The sequence below is a fragment of the Peromyscus californicus genome, unplaced genomic scaffold (genome assembly GCF_007827085.1).
Source record: "Peromyscus californicus insignis strain IS unplaced genomic scaffold, ASM782708v3 Scaffold_4__1_contigs__length_199733344, whole genome shotgun sequence".
NCBI lineage: Eukaryota > Metazoa > Chordata > Mammalia > Rodentia > Cricetidae > Peromyscus > Peromyscus californicus.
In genome coordinates, this window is record NW_026294562.1 from 75,446,017 (window position 1) to 75,463,830 (window position 17,814).

Below are 17,814 nucleotides of genomic sequence, written 5' to 3' on the forward strand. Positions count from 1 at the left end.
AAGGTGAGGTCTCAGGTGAGTCGTGCCAAGGGCTACTGCTCGGCTTGGCCCTGCTCTTCCAAGGACCCAGTGCATGTGCGTCCAGCACCACACCCCCACCGCTGTCGTCCTGCTTAGTTTTTAACACAGAGTTCTCTGCTCATCTCTCTCACATCCAACAGGTATCCTGGAGCTAGGACACCTCCCCTACTTGCATCCCGAGCCTCCAGATAGGTGAGATGCACCAGAGTTCTGGGTGGGGCCTTTGAACTCCCTACTTTCCTCTTTCAGCCCCAGATCCTCTCAGATTCCCACAAATGGGCTCTAGCCAGGAAGGGTGGGGCTACTCCTGGGACCATCAGGAGGAACCAGCCGCACATAGGCAGGGACAGTGTGGTGGCAGGAAGCAGGCTTTCACCTGTCTCTGTGCCTCCAGCCAACCCTAGTGGACCATGTCCCAACACCTGTTCCTCCCAGTTGTAATGATAGGTAAGTTTAAAGGACAGGGCTTCCGGAAGCCCGGCTACCAGCACCCAGAGAGCCGGAAAGCGGGGTGGATGTCCTGCATCCTTTCTAGGCAGTGAGATGTCAAAAGAGGCAGAGAAGTCGAGTGTCAAGAGGAAGGGGGGGGGGTGGCAAAAGGAGCCTGAGGGACTGTGTGGAAGGGAAAGGGGAAAGGGAGGCCCGGGTGTCCTGGGGAGATGGGACACTGTAAACCTGGGTGGAGAGAGGAAGAGCTACAGCTAAGTGCATCATCTCTCCAGCCTTTCCCTGCTTCCCTCTTGTCTTCCCAGTGGCCAGCCCCATCCCAGGAGCCTTCCAGGACTCAGGTAAGACTGCTAGACAGGAGAAAGTCAGGTGCAGCAGCCTGGTGCAGGCAGGTCAAGGAGCTGAAACAACAGCAATCCGGAGGCAAAGGTGGAGTCAGAGCGGGAAGGTGGGGGCTGGGCAAGGTCGGGGTTGCAGTAACAAGCATCTTTCTCTACCTCCTGTCTTCCAGCCATCAGTCCTCCTACCCAAGGAGAATTTGAAGACTTAGGTGAGAGAGGCATGAGTTGCCTTGGATCTTAGGGGGTTTTGTTTGTTGGTTTGTTTGGTTCCCCCCCCCCCCCCGGGGGGGTGTCGTTGTTTTTCGAGACAGGGTTTCTCTGTAGCCCTGGCTGTCCTGGAACTCGCTTTGTAGACCAGGCTGGCCTCAAACTCACAGAGATCCGCCTGCCTCTGCCTCCCGAGTGCTGGGACTAAAGGCGTGGGCCAAATCACTGCCTGGCTTTGTTTTGGTTTTTTTGTGTGTGTGTGCTTTTTGTTTGTTTGTTTGTTTGTTTGTTTGTTTTGAGACAAGGTCTCTATATATAGTCCTGGCTGTCCTGAAGCTCGCTCTGTAGACCAGGCTGCTTCATACTCTCGGAGATCTGCCTGCCTCTGCCTCCTGAGTGCTGGGACTAAAGGCGCGATTCTTAAAGAAGTTTCAAGCTGGCTAGGTCATGAGTGAATTGGAAGGGCCCAGGAACTCAGCCGTGCCTTGGTCATGTTCAGAAGGGCAAACTGAAGGAGTGGATGGAGGTTCAGGCTTTTTACCAGGGTCTCTGGAGTACGAGGGTCGGAGGGGAAGGGGTTTTGACTTCCAGGGTTCTCCATTCTAGACTGCGGCCGCCCTGAGCCCTCTTCCCGCATCGTGGGGGGCTCCGACGCACATCCAGGCACTTGGCCATGGCAGGTGAGCCTGCATCAAGGTGGGGGCCACATCTGCGGGGGCTCGCTCATCGCCCCTTCCTGGGTCCTCTCCGCTGCTCACTGTTTCGTGACGTGAGTACAGTCTTCGTCCAGCTCTCCTTCAAAGGCTAACCTCGCCCTGCAGCTCGACCTTCCCTGCTTATCCTACCTGCCCAGCGATGCCATACTGAATAGGAATAGGAATTGTCTTTCCAATGCCTCCATTGACATCTCCCAGTCCTATTTGACCCTTTCAACCTCCACTGTCTCAGCCCCAAATCTGGATCTGACTGCTCACTCCCTGGGTTCCTGCTGACCCTATCTCCCCCCTCGGCTCTGAGTCTTCAGCCCCAAGGTGATCTGTTGACTCCGTGAACAGGAATGGGACCTTGGAGCCCGCGGACGAATGGTCAGTCCTGCTGGGCGTGCACTCCCAGGACGGACCCCTGGACGGCGCGCACTTGCGCTCAGTGGCCGCCATCCTGGTGCCGCACAACTACAGCAGCGTGGAACTGGGCGCCGACTTGGCTCTGCTGCGCCTGGCCTCGCCCGCCAGGCTGAGCCCCTGGGTGCGGCCGGTCTGCCTGCCTCGTGCCTCGCACCGCTTTGCTCACGGCACCGCCTGCTGGGCCACTGGCTGGGGAGACGTCCAGGAGGCTGGTGAGTGGGACGAGCGACCGCACCTGCAGATGCGGGTCCCGGGGCGCCCTAAAAGCTGGGTCCTCCGGTGGGTGGCCCCTCAGAAGCCGAGCCTAAAGGGAGGGACCCAGGCGGAGCTTGGGAGTCTTGGTTCTGATCCACGGAAAATTCCTAACCTCCCTCTATGTACCCTCCTCTGCCCCAGAGGTCGCCCCACCTCTGTCTGGCCTCACCTTTTCTCCCAGTTTTTGTTTTTGTTCTTCCTTTTCTTTTCTCTTCTGGATTTAGGCCGGACTCGGGTTCCGTCCCAGCTTTCAGACAAAGCATTCCCCCTGCACGTTTCCTCCTGCGAAAGGAGGAAAACAGCTCCCAGGGGTGTTGGGTGGTTGAGACGGGAAAACTCAAGAGAAGCCTATTGCCCAGCGGCTAGCACAGCCGTACTTAATGGGCTGTGGTTGCCTTCTGTAATAGCTCTTCAAGTACTGACACTTAGCACCTCCGGTTCTTCCGTTCTTCCTCCCTTCCGTCCTCTCTATCCCTCCTCAGTCCATTCCCCACTTCGCTGCTCCCTACTCAGGACATTCATTCACTCACTCTTCTGCTGAAGATGTCTCTGTGTGCCAGACCCTGTGTTAGACAAGCACTGAAAAGAGATGTTCCAGTGAACATAACAGGCAAAACTCATGCCTTCTCAGAGATCATGCTCGGAGGCAAGCCATGAAGTCAGTTAATAAGTAGATGCTGTGTCGGAAGGTGTCGGGAGGCAGGCTACTTTTCCATTTTCAATCACCCCTATTACTCGGTGTTACTTTGCCACTAGCAAACATACCCCTAGCTATTCCACGTCCGCTTTGGTCTGGGGACTTGGAGAGGAGCTTTGTGGAGGAGCTGCCCCAGCTGCTGCTTGCTGGGGTACCATGCGGTCGGGAGATGTCAGGGAAGAGTGATCATAAGCACCTGGGAAGTCTTTGTGGAAAGAGAGCATCCTGACATGGGCCTTCAGAGCAAGAGGTTTCCAGGAAGAAGGTGTGGGGAGAGGATGCGCTAGTTGGAGGCCGTCCTGAGGGCCCCAGAGAAAAGCTAGGATGCTAGACTGAAAGTCAGGGCAAAGCTCACAAGGATGCCAAGGCCGGATCTGGAAGATCTTAAGGTCAGTCTAAGAGACTGAGGGACAGAGTAGCTATCAACTCAGGGGTCCCCCAACCACCCCCAAGCTCCCTTAGCTGAGCTTCAAGGACAGGCTCAGCCATAGCCTGGCCTCTTGGGATTCTGGGTGAGACTGAAAAGACCTCTTTGCCTTCCCTACCCCTCTCTGGCTCCTGAGACTTGTCATCAGAAGTAGCAGCTGGGCTGAGTGTAGTGGCACACACCTTTAAGGCAGAAGCAGATGGATCTCTGTGAGTTCAGGGTCAGAATGTTCTACATAGTGGGTTCCAGAACAGCTAGAGTTGCATAGTGAGACCCTGTCTCAAAAAAAAAAAAAAAAAAAAAAAAGTAGCAGCTGGTAGTGGTTATATACACCTAGAATCCCAGAAGGTCAGCTCTGGGGACCCCAGGTTGAGCCTGGAGCATCCATTTATTGTTCTTGGTAAAAACTCAGAACTGAGCTATATATAGAAACACTCTTCCTGGAAGGAACAGGCACAGAGTAAATTAGGAAGCCGGCCAGTCAGGAGGGTGAGTTGCTCATTCAGGCCCAGGGTTATGCTGCCTGCACTGGTGAGTTACAGTGGAACACAGTGATGTCCCAAGTAGCTTGGGAACTAACTGGGGAAGGTGAGTTAAGGCTCAGCGGTTATAAAGCATTGCTGCTCAGACAGAGAACCCAGGTTTGCTTCCCAGCACTCACATGGTAGTTCACAACCAAATGTAATTCCAGATACCTCCAGTTCCAGGATATCCTGTGCCTTTTTCTGACCTTTGTGGGTACCAGGCACACAAGTGATATGCATACAATCGAGCAAAACTCTCATATACATAAAATAATCTTTTAAAAGGGGGGAGAGGGGCCGGGCGGTAGTGGCACACACCTTTGGTCCCAGCACTTGAGAGGCAAAGACAGATGAATCTCTGAGTTCGAGGCCAGCCTGGACTATAGAGCAAGTTTCAGGACAGCCAGGACTACACAGAGAAACTCTGTCTCAAAAAAAAAACCCAATAAAATAAAAGGGGGACAGGAATGACACCCAGATTCTTTTTTATGTTGTTTTGTTTTTTGAGACAGGGTTTCTCTGTGTAGCCCTGACTGTCCTGGAATTTGTTCTGTAGACCAGGCTGAACTCAAACTCAGAGATTTGTCTGCCTCTGCCTCCCAAGTGCTGGAGTTAAAGGCATGTGGTATAACACTTATCCTAAAGTCCAGTTTCTGTGTTTGGCAAATGGATACAAGACTGTATCTAATACACATAATATCTTTGTGAAAAGCATGCTCTTTTTTTTTTGGACAAATGCAGCATCAGGGTTGAGAGCTTCATGATTTTGGCTCCTCCATATGTACATTACTGTCTGGGGACCTTGTATCGTACACCTCCTGTATCATCATCTGTGACAGCTCTCACTGGCCGCTTGCAGGGGCTAAACCTAAGCAAAGGACTCAGAGAGAAGATACGAGCAGCAGATAATGTGATGAAATGGTGGCCCGGTGCCATCTTTGTTTTCCCTAAGGCAGGGTCTCACATCGCCCAAGATGGTGTCAAACGTGCTATGTAGCTGAGGATGACCTTGAGTGTCTGATTCTCCACTTCCCCTTCCCAAGTTCTGGGATTACAGCCATGTGCCACCACACCTGGATTGTTCAGTTCCGGGGACCGAACACAGGCCTTTATGCATGTTAGCAAGCTATCTACCAACTGAGACCCAGACCATCAACACGGCCCCACTCCAGACCCAGGGGGGCGTGTTGATGGGACTATCCAGCTTGGGCAAAGCTGAGGCCTGGGAGATGAATGCATCATACCTGACTCACAGTATCTGTTCTCTGGTTCTGCCCTCAGACCCTCTGCCTTTCCCGTGGGTGCTACAGGAAGTGGAGCTAAGGTTGCTGGGAGAGGCTGCCTGTCAGTGTCTCTACAGCCGACCTGGCCCTTTCAACCTGACTTTCCAGCTGTTGCCAGGGATGCTGTGTGCTGGCTATCCAGAGGGACGCAGGGATACCTGCCAGGTGAGGAGAGTTCTCCTAATCCAGAGAAAGCAGCTAAGAAGTAGACAAATATTTGAGCCTCGTCTTCAGTGGAATCTGGTCTGGGGAGTATGGCGCAGGGGTACAGTATATGCCTAGAACCTAGGAGGCTCTGAGTTTAATCTCTGGCAACAAAACAAACAAAAACCCAAAGACAGTCCATGGAGCCTGGCATAGTAGGGCACACTTGTAATCTCAGCACTTGGAAAGAAGAGGCCAGAGGATCAGCTCAGGGCCTGTCTGAGCTACATAGAGGTCTGCCTAAGCTACATGAGACCCTATCTCAAAACAAAACAAAAGGATCATCAATGAGTAGGACTGACATAAAGATTATAGGTGAATGAAAGCCAGACTTCAACACACGTACATGTTACCCATGGGAGCATAATGCAACAGAACATCAGACTCTAGAGTTAGTTACTGTTCCACCTGCCCCTGTATCCCATGAGGCATGGGTTAGGGATGGGGAGAATGAAAAAGGACAGACGAACACACGGCAAAGCTGGGATCAGACTCCCACCATTGGGGACCTTGGGGTGTTTATTAGGCACAGCACAGGGGCAGGGTTAGCTCGTCTCAGTAGGAGGTCTTAGACCAGCAGTCTCAGGCTGTAAACTCCCCAGGGGAAGCTGCAGTTGCTAGTCTTTGCACCCACTGATAATTGTTTTGGACTCCTGGGTTGAGCTTTGCCACCCATCTTGAGCATGGTCCACATGAGGAAACGGCTTTGCCAATATCTCATGGGTCCAAGGCTTTGGAGTCCTTGACATGGCCTTGCTCATGTCAACAGTACACATTCACTCAGGACTTCCCTCGCTCAGGGCTTTCTCCATCCTTCACAAATCCAGCACCACCAGCTCTGAGCTGTGTAGCTTTGCCCAGATGTTCACACTTCACGTCTGAAGTGACAATAATTGTGTTACCTACGTCAAAGTAGTGTTACCATGATTAGTGACCTCACAAGATCTAAAAAAGTGTTAGCTATTATTTTTTTCCAAAGCCCAGCCTATAGCATATCACTTGTCGCTTAGTAGGCACCTATCAAAAAATGAGAAAAATGAATTAATTCTCCACAAAGGGAATTTTCCAGATGATTGGCTAGTGGCCAAAACAATATATTTGAAATAACTTTTTTGAGAAATGAAACCCAGCATTGATGGTAGTGGTGTGGATGGTTCTGAGCTTCCAAGACCCATAGACATAATCAGTTTCTTTCTTTTCTTTTATTTATTTATTTTGGTTTTTTCGAGACAGGGTTTCTCTGTAGTTTTGGTACCTGTCCTGGCCTCCAACTCACGGAGATCCGCCTGGCTCTGCCTCCCAGTGCTGGGATTAAAGGCGTGTGCCACCACCACCTGGCCCAGTTTCTTTCTTTTTTTTTTTAATTTAGATTTATTTATTTTTATTTTATGTGTATGAGTGTCTTGCCTACATGTATATATGTGTGCTACATGGTTGTAGTGCCTGCAGAGGCCAGAGGAGGGCACAAGATCCCCTAGAACTGTAGTTTCAGATAATTATCAATCAGCCAACACGTGAGTGTTGGAAACCAAACCTGGGTCCTTCCCAAGAGCAACAAATGCTCTTATAACCACTGAGCCCTCTCTCCAGCTCTGGTCCCTTGCTTTCCCTCACCCTGGATATCTTTTATTCACTTTTAGACAATTTCACAACTGTATACAATGTCCGTTGGTCATATCCACCCTGAACTCCCCGCCTCCTCCCATCAGATACCCCCAACACCCCTCCCACCCCCACCTCCATTTTTGCATCTCGCTTGAGTCCCGTTAACGCTGCCTGCGGGAGTGTTGGCTGGCTTCCTCAGTCTGAGCATGCGCAGGTAAGCTGCAGTGAGCTTCTGAGGGCAGTGGTCATCTCATGACTGAAGACAGCCTATCCCATCGCTCCTCCAGCTCCTAGGTTCTTCCAGCTCCGACTCTGCCCTGTTCCCTGGAGAACAGTCACAGGGTGTTGACACAGGCGACACAAGCGCTCAGTGGTCACTTGTTCTCGGCACTCTGACCAGTTACGGGTCACGGGTCTCTGCATTAACGGATGCCCACTGCAGAGAGGAGCTTCCTGATCAAGGTTGAGAGCCGCGTTGATCTATGGGTATAAACATAAATATTTAGAAGGCATTCAGCAAAACAATAGTAGTGGATTTCCCACCAGGACCCATGGCCCGATGGTTTACAGTACCGGGGGTAGAATCCTCCCTGCAGGGCAGGCTTCAAAACCAATCAGAGAGCAGGTGGTTACCTCCATGACCTTCTACCACTGGTTCATCAATGGACACATCTTGCTTGTCAGATTGGTATTGTAGGATTCGGTGTTCACCGCTGGGAAATACTTTTGATGACTTGAATTCTCCACCAGCTTTCACAGCACTTCCCAGCACTATGAAAGCTAGCCAGCAGGGAAGAAGTGTTCTGGTCAGTTTCAGGTTTGTTTCTCTGTGTACTGCAACCGGAGTGTACCGTTGTCTACAGTAGAGTCTTACCATCTATGGTGGGCGATCAAGAGCAATAACAATACTCAGTGTTGTTTTGGGAGCCTCTGGGGCCTCCCTGACCAACAACTCATAGGGAGGGATCCCACCCTGACACTGAGACTTTCTTTTAATAATCTGTGGCTTCTTGGGGAAGCTGTCCACAAATACAGCGTACTTGTGTTCAAACTCCTTTTAAAACTATGTATATAATTACATTTATTTTTGACAGGGTCTCACTGTGTATTCTTGGCTGCCTAGAACACTCTTTGTAGAACAAGCTGTTAATTATATTTTCACCCAAACTACTGGGTTTCCATAAGGGTTTTCCATAAATCTTTAGTTTTTGGTTAACTTATCCAACTCCCCTCTCTCCTATCCAGCCATCCCTATCCCAGTATCCACCTGCCCCCTTATATCATGTGTTCCGCCCCTGGGCTTCTTCCCTTTCCCCTCTCATGAGCCCCTTCTAGCTTCCTGACCGCTGCAGCCACTATACCTTAAACATACAAAAATCTAGACACTTAGAGCTAAGATCTACAGATGAGAGTATGTAGCATTTACCTTGTCTGGGCTTGGATCCCCTCACTTAATATAGTATTTTTCAGTTCCACTCACTTTCCTATAAATTTCATTTTTTTTTTACAGCTGAATAAAATTCTATTGTGTGTAGTTACTGCATTTTCATAGTCATTAATCAGCTGAGGGATGTCTAGGCTGATTTCATTTTCTAGCTACTGTGAACAGAGCAACAGTGAACATGTATGGGCAGGTTTCTCTGTAAGAGAATCTAGCTTTTTGAGGAGCCTCCACACTGACCTCTATAACGGATGCTCGAATTTACACTCTTACCAATAATGGATTAATGTTTCCCTTTCCCCGCATCCTCACTTATTGTCATTTATTTTTATTTTTTATTTTTTGAAAATAGCCATTCTGGGGCTGGAGAGATGGTTCAATGGTTAAGAGCACTGGATGCTCTTCCAGAGGTTCTGAGTTCAAATCCCAGCAACCATGTGGTGGCTCACAACCATCTATAATGAGATCTGATGCCCTCTTCTGGGCTGCAGGCATACATGCAGACAGAGCATTCGTACCTAAAAAAAATACATAAATAAAAAATTTTAAAGCCTCTTTTAAGAAAAAAAAAGAGGAGTTGAGGATTTAGCTCAGTGGTAGAATGCTTGCCTAGCAAGCTCAAGGCCCTGGGTTTGGTCCTCAGCTCCAAGAGGAAAGGAAAGAAAGAAAGAGAGAGAGAGAGAGAGAGAGAGAGAGAGAGAGAGAGAGAGAGAGAGAGAGAAGGAAGGAAGAAAGGAAGGAAGAAATAGCCATTCTAAGTGGGGTTAGATGGAATCTCAAAGTAGTTTTTTATCTTATTAATTAAAACTTTATTGTAAAGAACTCGGGGAAAACCATCATGCTCTGAGAGTACCCAGACCCGAAGTTATACATCTGAAAGAACCCCTATTCAGTTAGAAGAGCCGTTCTGAAACTACAGAGCTTCACATTAGGTTTTACACTTTTAATATCAATTATTTTTTATGCACAACTCCATCAAAACCAAAGCAAAACAAAACTGAAAATCCATGACAGAGTTAAAACTAGAAAAAACATTAGCTTTGCATTCATAACTCGTATTCCGTACCTGCATTCAGTCCTTCCTCATGTCCTAATGTTTAGCTCTTTCTTGTTCATTCTACATGTTATATTGTAGCCACATACACACTTTTTTATATACATACATACATATTATAGGTTAGGAGGCACATAAGTGAGGCTATGCATTTTCCCTTCAAGACGTATTACCTCAGTATTATACATTCTACCTCCATCCATTTTCTAGCAGATTCTGTGATTTTCCAGCAGATTTTGTGATTTCACTTTTGTTCAGAGCTGAGAAATATCCCATTTTATCCGTGTACCAGGTTTTCATCCATTATCTGTGGTGGGCGGTTAGATTGGTTCCGTTGCCTTGCTATAGTGAATACAGCAGCAATACACATGAGAATGCAAATATCTCTATGGCAGAGTATGGCCTTCTCTGTGTACATGCCCAGGATTGGCTGAGATTAATTATATGGTAGTTCTGTTTTTGTTTTGTGTTTTTGAGGAACCTCCCAACTGGCTTCCGTAACGGCTATATTAATTTGTGCCTCCCACAGGCAGTGAATAAGGGTTCCTCTTTCTTCACATCTGCAACAATCAAAGTAGTTTTAATTTGCATTTCCCTGATGGCTAATGGTGTTGAACACTTTAGAAATGTTTAGTAGGGTTTTTGTATGTCTTTTCGTGAGAACTCCCTATTCAGTTCATGACCCATTTTTTATTGGGTTGCTTGTTTTCCTTATGTTTAATTTCCTGAGTTCTTTGAATATCCCACACTGTAGTGGTCATTGATCTTCCTGAGCTTGGGAACATGGCTCAGCAAGTACATGTCTCACTGTCCAGCTTGACAGCCTGAGTTCGATCCCCAGGACCCACATGGTGGAAGGAGAGAGAGAACTGAGTCCTGAGAGTTGTTCTTTGACCTCGACATTCTGGCCATGGTACTTGAGTGTGCACACACACAATAAATAAATAAATAAATATAATTGTAAAAACAGAAAGGCTGGGCATTGTGGCACATGCCTGTAATCCCAGCATTCAGGAGGCAGGGGCAGGCAGATCTCAGAGTTCAAGGTCAGCCAGGGCTACATAGTCTCAAAAAAAAAAAATCCTTAACTATGGAAAATGTTGCTTATCTAGCTCGTTGGCTGCTAGTCACATGTGGCCACTGAATTCCTGAAATGTGTTGTTGAAAAGGAACAAAAGGAAATGTAAAGCAACACATGTGTTCCAGGCCTGTAATTCCGTGTAACACATGGAAGACTGAGGCATGAGATCACAAATTCAGATCTTGGAAGCTAAGCAGGGGCCTGAAGGCCAGCCTGAAATATATAGCAAGACCTTGCTAGAGGGTTGCAGGGGAGGGAGGGAGGAAGACAGGTACTCAGCCAGTAAGGACTTACTCCAAAGCCTGGCAACCTGAGCCCTATCCCGGGAACTGGAGGTGGAGGGAGAGAACAACCCTCCAGCCATTCTCTAATTTCTGTGTGTGTGCTGTAGCTAGCCCTGAATTTGCCCCGCAACACCACAGAAGTGGAGAGCCATGGTGCACGCCTATAATCCCAGAACTCGTGAGGTGATAGAAGCAGAAAAATCATAAGTCAGGCCAGTTTCAGCTACACAGTGAATTCGAGGACAGCCTGGGCTTCATTTGACCTTATCTCAACTAAAACAAAATGGGGGGGGGGTACTCTAGAAGGGCTAAGAAACCAAAACTGTATTTAAATTTAAATAATCAGAGCTGGAAAGTTGACTCTGGTTAAAAGCGTTTGCTGCTCCTGCAGAGGCCCGGGGTTCAATTCCCAGCACCTTTACAACCTCTGTAACTCCTGTTCCAGGAGCTCCAACACCCTCTTCTGACCTCCACAGGCACCAGACACACATGTGGTGCCCAAACATACATGCAGGCAAAACAGTCATACGCATAAAACACTAAAACCAATCTTAAAAAATATAGTTGCTCTGGTCTGTTAGCTACTATTCTGGGTAGCATAACTCTACAAAATGTTGAGCCGGGCTGGGCGGTGGTCTTGCACACCTTTAATCCCAGCACTCAGGAGGCAGAGGCAGGCAGATCTCTGTGAGTTCAAGGCCATCCTAGGCTACAGAGTGAGTTCCAGGACAGCCAGGGCTACACAGAGAAACCCTGTCTCAAAAAACAAAAACAAACAAATGAAAAAAAGTTGAGCCTTCTTTTTTTTTTAAATGTATTTATTTATTTACTTACTTATTTTATGTGCATTGGTGTTTTGCCTGAAAGTATGTCTGTGTGAGGGTGTCAGATCCACTGTAACTAGACTTACAGACAGTTGTGAACTGCCATGTGGGTGCTGGGTATTGAACCTGGGTCCTCCGGAAGACTAAACAGTGCTCTTAACTGATGAGCCATCTCTCCAGTCCATTTTAAACACCTCCCAGCTCCCTTCTTAATGAATTTGTTCATTTATTCACAGGCAGGATCTTACTATGTTGCCCAGGGTGGTCTTCAACTCCTGGATTTAAGTGATCCTCCAGCCTCAGCCTCTGAACTAGCAGGGACTACAGACATAGGCATCATACCTGCTCTTGTTCCTCTTACACTGCCTAGCTCTAGCAGCTTCTTCTTTGGCTAGAATCTCTAATTTATTGTGTGTGTATGTGTGTGTGTGTGTGTGTGTGTGTGTGTGTGTGTGTGTGTGTGTGTTACATGTGGACATCAAATGAGAGCTTGTGGGAATTAGTTCTCACCTTCCACCATGTAGTCCTGGAAATTGAACAAGTGATCAGGCTTATCAGCAAGTGCCTTTAGCGACTAGGCCACCTCCCTGGCCCATCTTTTTGTTTATTTGTTTGAAGACAGTCTCATGTAGCTCAGGCTAGCCTAAAAATAGCTATGTCACTGAGTCTTGATCCTTTCGCCTCCCAAGTGTTGGGACTATAGGTATGTAGCACCAAGCTTGGCTTTGATTTCTTTTCTTTCTCCTTGTGATTATGTGCATATGTGCAGGGGTGTACATATGTGTGCAGGTGTGCAGGCAGAGGACAACCTGGGCTGTCATCTTCAGAAATACAGTCCACCTCCTTTAAGACAGGGTCTCTCACTGGCCTCGAGCTCACCAATGCAGAGGATGCTCCTGCTCCCTGGCAGCTCAGGTCACCACATTTTCACATGGGTCCTGGAGATGGAATTCAGTTCCTTAAGCTTACAAGGCAAGCATTTTCCCAGCTGACAACCCCCGCCAAGTCCTTGATTTACTTTTTAAAGACATGGCTGAGGGGTGGAGCCTAGCATTTGTGAGACCCTGGGTTCAAGCCCAGCCCAAAACAAAACTTCAGGGGGTGTGACTTAGAAACCTTAGAACTCAGAGGCAGTTTTGGGGTGAACTAATTACAAGAATCATTCAGCTCTGAATGAGACCGACAGGGTTTTCTTGAAAGGTCGTTGATGCATTGTCTGGATGCCCTTGGCTTTGGCTACTCAGTGGTTCTGCTTTTCCAGGCTTTCTTCTGATTAGGACTGTAGATAATGCTGAGGTGAAGGTAGCTAAGGAAGGTTTCTAGAAGGTGGTTGTATGTTAGGTCAAAACGGGGTGTAGATTCTTGAACTGATCTCTGACTTGAGTCATCTCTCATTAGGGTGACTCTGGGGGACCACTGGTCTGTGAGGATGGCGGCCGCTGGTTCCTGGCGGGAATCACCAGCTTTGGCTTTGGCTGTGGACGGAGGAACCGCCCTGGGGTGTTCACTGCAGTGGCTCCCTATGAGTCGTGGATACGGGAACACGTGATGGGCACAGAGCCTGGGCCTGCCTTTCCCAGCCAGCTTCAGAAGCTCCAGTCAGGACCTTGGGATCCCAGAGAAGAAAACTGTACCTTTGCCCAACCAGGTGAAGAGCAGATGCACTGAACCTGACTGAGCTGGACTGGGCAGATTCGAACTCGGTTGGAGGCTGCAGGGTTAAGGATTTCTGCAGACCCCCTGACCCAGGCCTCTCATCTCTCAGAGTGCGGGAAGACTTCGCAGCCAGGGACCTGGCCCTGGGAGGCCCAGGTGATGGTGCCAGGTTTCAGACCCTGCTATGGAGCGCTGGTGTCTGACAGCTGGGTCTTGGCACCCGCCAGCTGCTTTCTGGAGTGAGTGAGAATCCACGCATCAGGCACTCTTGCCCCTTCCCACATCAGTCTGAGAGATTAGCTCAGCCTTTCCTCTGGGGTGGGAGTTGTACCTCAGTCTGTAGTGAGGGGTCCCCGCTGGAGAGTATAGAACCCAGCACAAAGCAAGGGAGTCTGGCGAGGGTGGGTAGGAGGCTCGGTCCAAAACGCGAGAACCCGAATAGCATTAGTGGGGGGTGGGGGGGTGGTTCCAGCGTTGGCCGAAGCATCCCAACCCGGAGATGCGGTCTACGCCTGGGAAGCTGGGTTTTCAGCGTGTGTGCTAGACGCGCACGCGTCCTCAGCTTCCCCATCCAGCAGCCCCGCACCTCTGACAGCCCACCCCGCGACCTTGAGGCCTGGCGGGTGCTGCTGCCCTCGCATCCGGGGGAGGAGAGGGTGGCGCGCCTCGTGCCGCACAAGAACGCTTCCAGGGACTCGGCCTCGGACCTGGCGCTGCTGCAGCTGAGGACGCGCGTGAACCTGACCGCCGCCCCGAGTGCCGTGTGCCTGCCCCATCCCGAGCACTTCTTCCTGCCCGGGAGCCGCTGCCACCTGGCTCGCTGGGGCCGCGGGGGTGCGCGGGGCCGCGCGGGGACACGGACTGGGTGGGGTGGGCGGGGCCGGGAGCACGCGGCCGAAGCACCGGCTCGCCGCTCTTTCTCCCAGAACCCGCCCCCGGCTCCAGCGCGCAGCTGGAGGCGCAGCTGTTGAACAGCTGGTGGTGTCACTGCCTGTACGGCCGCCAGGGGGAGTCAGTGCCACCGCCGGGAGAACCGCCGCGCCTGCTTTGCCCCGCCTACCAGGAGGAGGAAGAGGCGGGCCGATGCTGGGTGAGTGGCAGGAACCCGCTGCGAAAATCCGGTCCCGACCGGGACTCAGCTGGAGGCGGGAGGAGCTAGGGACGGGGGCGGGGCGCTCCGGGCCTCGTGCCTGTGGCGCCAAAACTCGATTATTCCTTGTTTTGTTTTGTTTTTCCGAGACAGGGTTTTTCTGTGTATCCCTGGCTGTCTTGGAACGCACTCTGTGGACCAGGCTGGCCTCGAACTCAGAAACCTGCCTAGGGATCCGCCACCACGCCCGGCTTATTCTTTCCTTTTAAAGGCATGAGTGTTGGAGATCCAAGCCTGAGACTTCTTTACCGACCGAGCCTTAGTTCTTTATCTCCTCAGCCCTAGTTTGGCAATTTTAATTTTAAGAGAGGCCTGAAGCCGTCGTTGGTGGCGCACACCTTTGAGTTCCAGGGCAGCCAGGGCTACACAGAGAAACCCTGTCTCCAAAAAAAGGAGGGAGGAATGAGAAGGGGTTGGAGTTTGTTAAGTGAGGGCTGGATTTTTATGCAAATTAGTGTTGGAACTTGGCAGGAAGGGTGTTTGATTAGTCCACGAAAGGAGAACCAGGATCCCAGGAAAGCCCAGAAAAGGCTAAGGATCTCTATACACCTGCAGCCTGCCCTCACGCTAGTGATAATACTGTTTTGCTACAGAACGATTCCGGTTGGAGCCTTCTGTGTCGTGAGGAGGGGACGTGGTTCCTGGCTGGATACAGAACCCTCTCAAATGGTTGTCTCCGTCCCCGAGCCTTCTCCCCACTGCAGATTCATGGTCCATGGATCAGTCATGTGACTCAGGGAGCTTACCTGGAGGATCAGCTAACCTGGGACTGGGGCCCTGAGGGGGAGGAGACTGAGAATCAGATTTGTCCCCCCCACACTGAGTACGGTGGTGAGCCCCAGGGGTCTTTTAGGAGTTCCTGGGAATATTTAAATCATGGCGAGGCTTCCTGGGGGCAGCTTTGGGACTCGCGCTGAGATGGCCACCTCTTCTCTCTAGCCTGTGGCCTAAGGCCAAAGGCCACTCCAGCTGGTGTGTTGTGGCCCTGGCTGACAGAGGTGCATGTGACTGGTAATCGAGTCTGCACTGGGATTCTGGTTGCCCCAGGCTGGGTCCTAGCAGCCACTCACTGTATTCTCAGGTGGGTCTCTCCTAGCCACAGGCAAGGAGAGAAAAATTGGGTGATAAATCAAGGACTCTCAGCAGTAGGACATTGTCACTTCGGGGTTTGTGTAGTACAGGGAAGCACTTGGGGTGTTTTTGCTGGGATGTTTTGGTTTGGTTGGCTTTGGGGGGTGGGGAGGGTAAGATCTTTTGAGACAGCAGAGAAATCACAAAGCAATTGGTGGATGGTCCTAGAGACCTGTTCTGCCCTTGTCTTCTGCTGGGAAGGACTTGACAAGTTATGGAAGAAATAGGAGACGATTCTGTTTCCTGTTCCCACAGGCTGGGCTCTACAACAGTGCCTTACATCGAAGTGTATCTGGGCCAGGCAGGGGCCAGCTCCCTCCCACAGGGCCACCAGGTATCCCGCTCTGTCGTCAGCATCCGCCTGCCCAGGCATTTAGGACTTAGACCCCCCCTGGCCCTCCTGGAGCTGAACTCTCGGGTGGAGCCTTCCCCATCGGTTCTGCCCATCTGCCTACACCCAGGGGGTATTCCCCCAGGGGCCAGCTGCTGGGTGCTGGGCTGGAAGGACTCCCAGGACAGAGGTGAGAGCCCTTGGGGTCATGGGAATGAGGAGTGACTTCAGACCAGAGCCCTGTACAGCTTTCTCTTCTCTCTAGTTCCTGTAGCTGCTGCTGTCTCCATCTTGACACCACGACTCTGTCGCTGCCTCTATCAGGGCATTCTGATGCCCGGAACCTTCTGTGTCCTCTATGCCGAGGGGCAGGAGGATAGATGTGAGGTACAGGGGCCTAGGCATCTTGGACCAGGGAGGGGAAAGGGAGTTCTGGGCGACCAGACCCTATTCAGATTGGAATTTCTTAGTACTGGGCTCCAGATAGGAACAAGTGATATTTCTGGCCTAACCTTAGAGAGACCAGGAACCAGGATACCTAAGGGTGTAGACGTGCAGCGCTTTGTGACTGGACCCTAGGGAGTTAAGAGAACCAGATACAAGGGTAACAGACCCATTTGGCCTTGGCTCCAACTTCGCAGGTGACCTCAGCACCTCCCCTCCTGTGCCAGGCTGAGGGAGGCCTCTGGGTTCTCATGGGCATGGCTGTTCGAGGTAGCCAAGAGTTGTTCGCAGCCATTGATCCTGACGCTACCTGGATAGCACAAACAGTGGGAGAAGCCCATGTTCTTCATCCTAGCGGCTCCCCCTACTGGCCTCCTGAAGACAGTGACCTCTGCCCCCAAGACTTGGCAGGAACTGCCAGCTCCCCTAAGGTTGCTGCTGCTCTGCTTCTGCTTCTCCTGGCTCCACAGATCCAGGGCTGAGTCTGGTTCCTCTTCACACCACCCATCAGGGCTGGAATGCGGCCCAACCGGCCAGCTCCCAGGCCTGGAGAGGGCCTCTTCCACCTATCAGCTTTCAGATAATTGGACCTCGGTGCTGGCTACTTTGGACCTAAGAATCCTTGGGGGTGGGGGAGGAAGAGATAATAAAGATGTAAATACAAACACGTGGCCTTGTGGCATCTCTTACGTGGCTGAGGAACACCTCAGAGCTAAGGGGGGAGCCCCAAGGACAGGGCTCCTCCCTCTTGGTGGTGAGTCAGGCCTTGGGATCCCAGGAAATACGTCCCCTATAACGTGGCAGCTGTTCCCTCATTCCTGCCTCTGGGCGGGGGAGGCTAGGTGGACAGCTGGCTGTGTGTCACCTCTCCATTGGAATTAGTGTCCCCAGCACCTGCAGCATACCTCAGCCCTGGCTCTGCACCCACTAGACTAGGGAGCTTTGGGATGGCAAAGCCAGCCCTAAATATATACCCTAATGTATAATGTACATTCCTAGAGTCTCTAGCATGTGAACCTCGGCACCCTTCAAGAAACTCCCACTTGACCATCCTAACCAATGCCCCCAGGATTTGGGCCACATGCATGCACACCCCACCTCTGTACCCACCACTCACCTGTTAATTCAGTCCATACCACCTGCTAACTGGCAAGGCATGACAATTGGCGTCTGAAAAATAAGTTCACCAAGTGCTCCCTGTCAAGTGGGAAACACGTGGCTACTCCTTGACTCGGGATCAAGAAACAGTCAGAGAGGAAATGAGGTTTGAGTACATGCAGACA

At 50.7% G+C, this 17,814-nt stretch overlaps 1 protein-coding gene across 4 annotated transcripts; it reads left to right on the forward strand.

Moving 5' to 3' along the window:
- The first annotated feature begins 431 nt into the window (after positions 1-431).
- Positions 432-17,198, forward strand: Prss36 (serine protease 36). Of its 4 annotated transcripts, none has more exons than XM_052762626.1 (15): positions 432-468; positions 774-809; positions 980-1,018; positions 1,623-1,785; positions 2,072-2,352; positions 5,325-5,491; positions 13,218-13,467; positions 13,585-13,714; positions 14,038-14,309; positions 14,402-14,565; positions 15,219-15,456; positions 15,565-15,706; positions 16,012-16,277; positions 16,353-16,474; positions 16,729-17,198. In XM_052762626.1, exons 1-15 carry the CDS (start codon positions 432-434, stop codon positions 17,011-17,013), a joined length of 2,592 nt encoding a protein of 863 aa, XP_052618586.1. In that variant the 3' UTR covers positions 17,014-17,198. The 4 variants fall into 4 exon arrangements, with proteins under 4 accessions (XP_052618586.1, XP_052618588.1, XP_052618587.1 ...); XM_052762628.1 differs by having other exon boundaries at positions 14,402-14,550; XM_052762627.1 differs by having other exon boundaries at positions 14,071-14,309.
- The last annotated feature ends 616 nt before the right edge of the window (positions 17,199-17,814 follow it).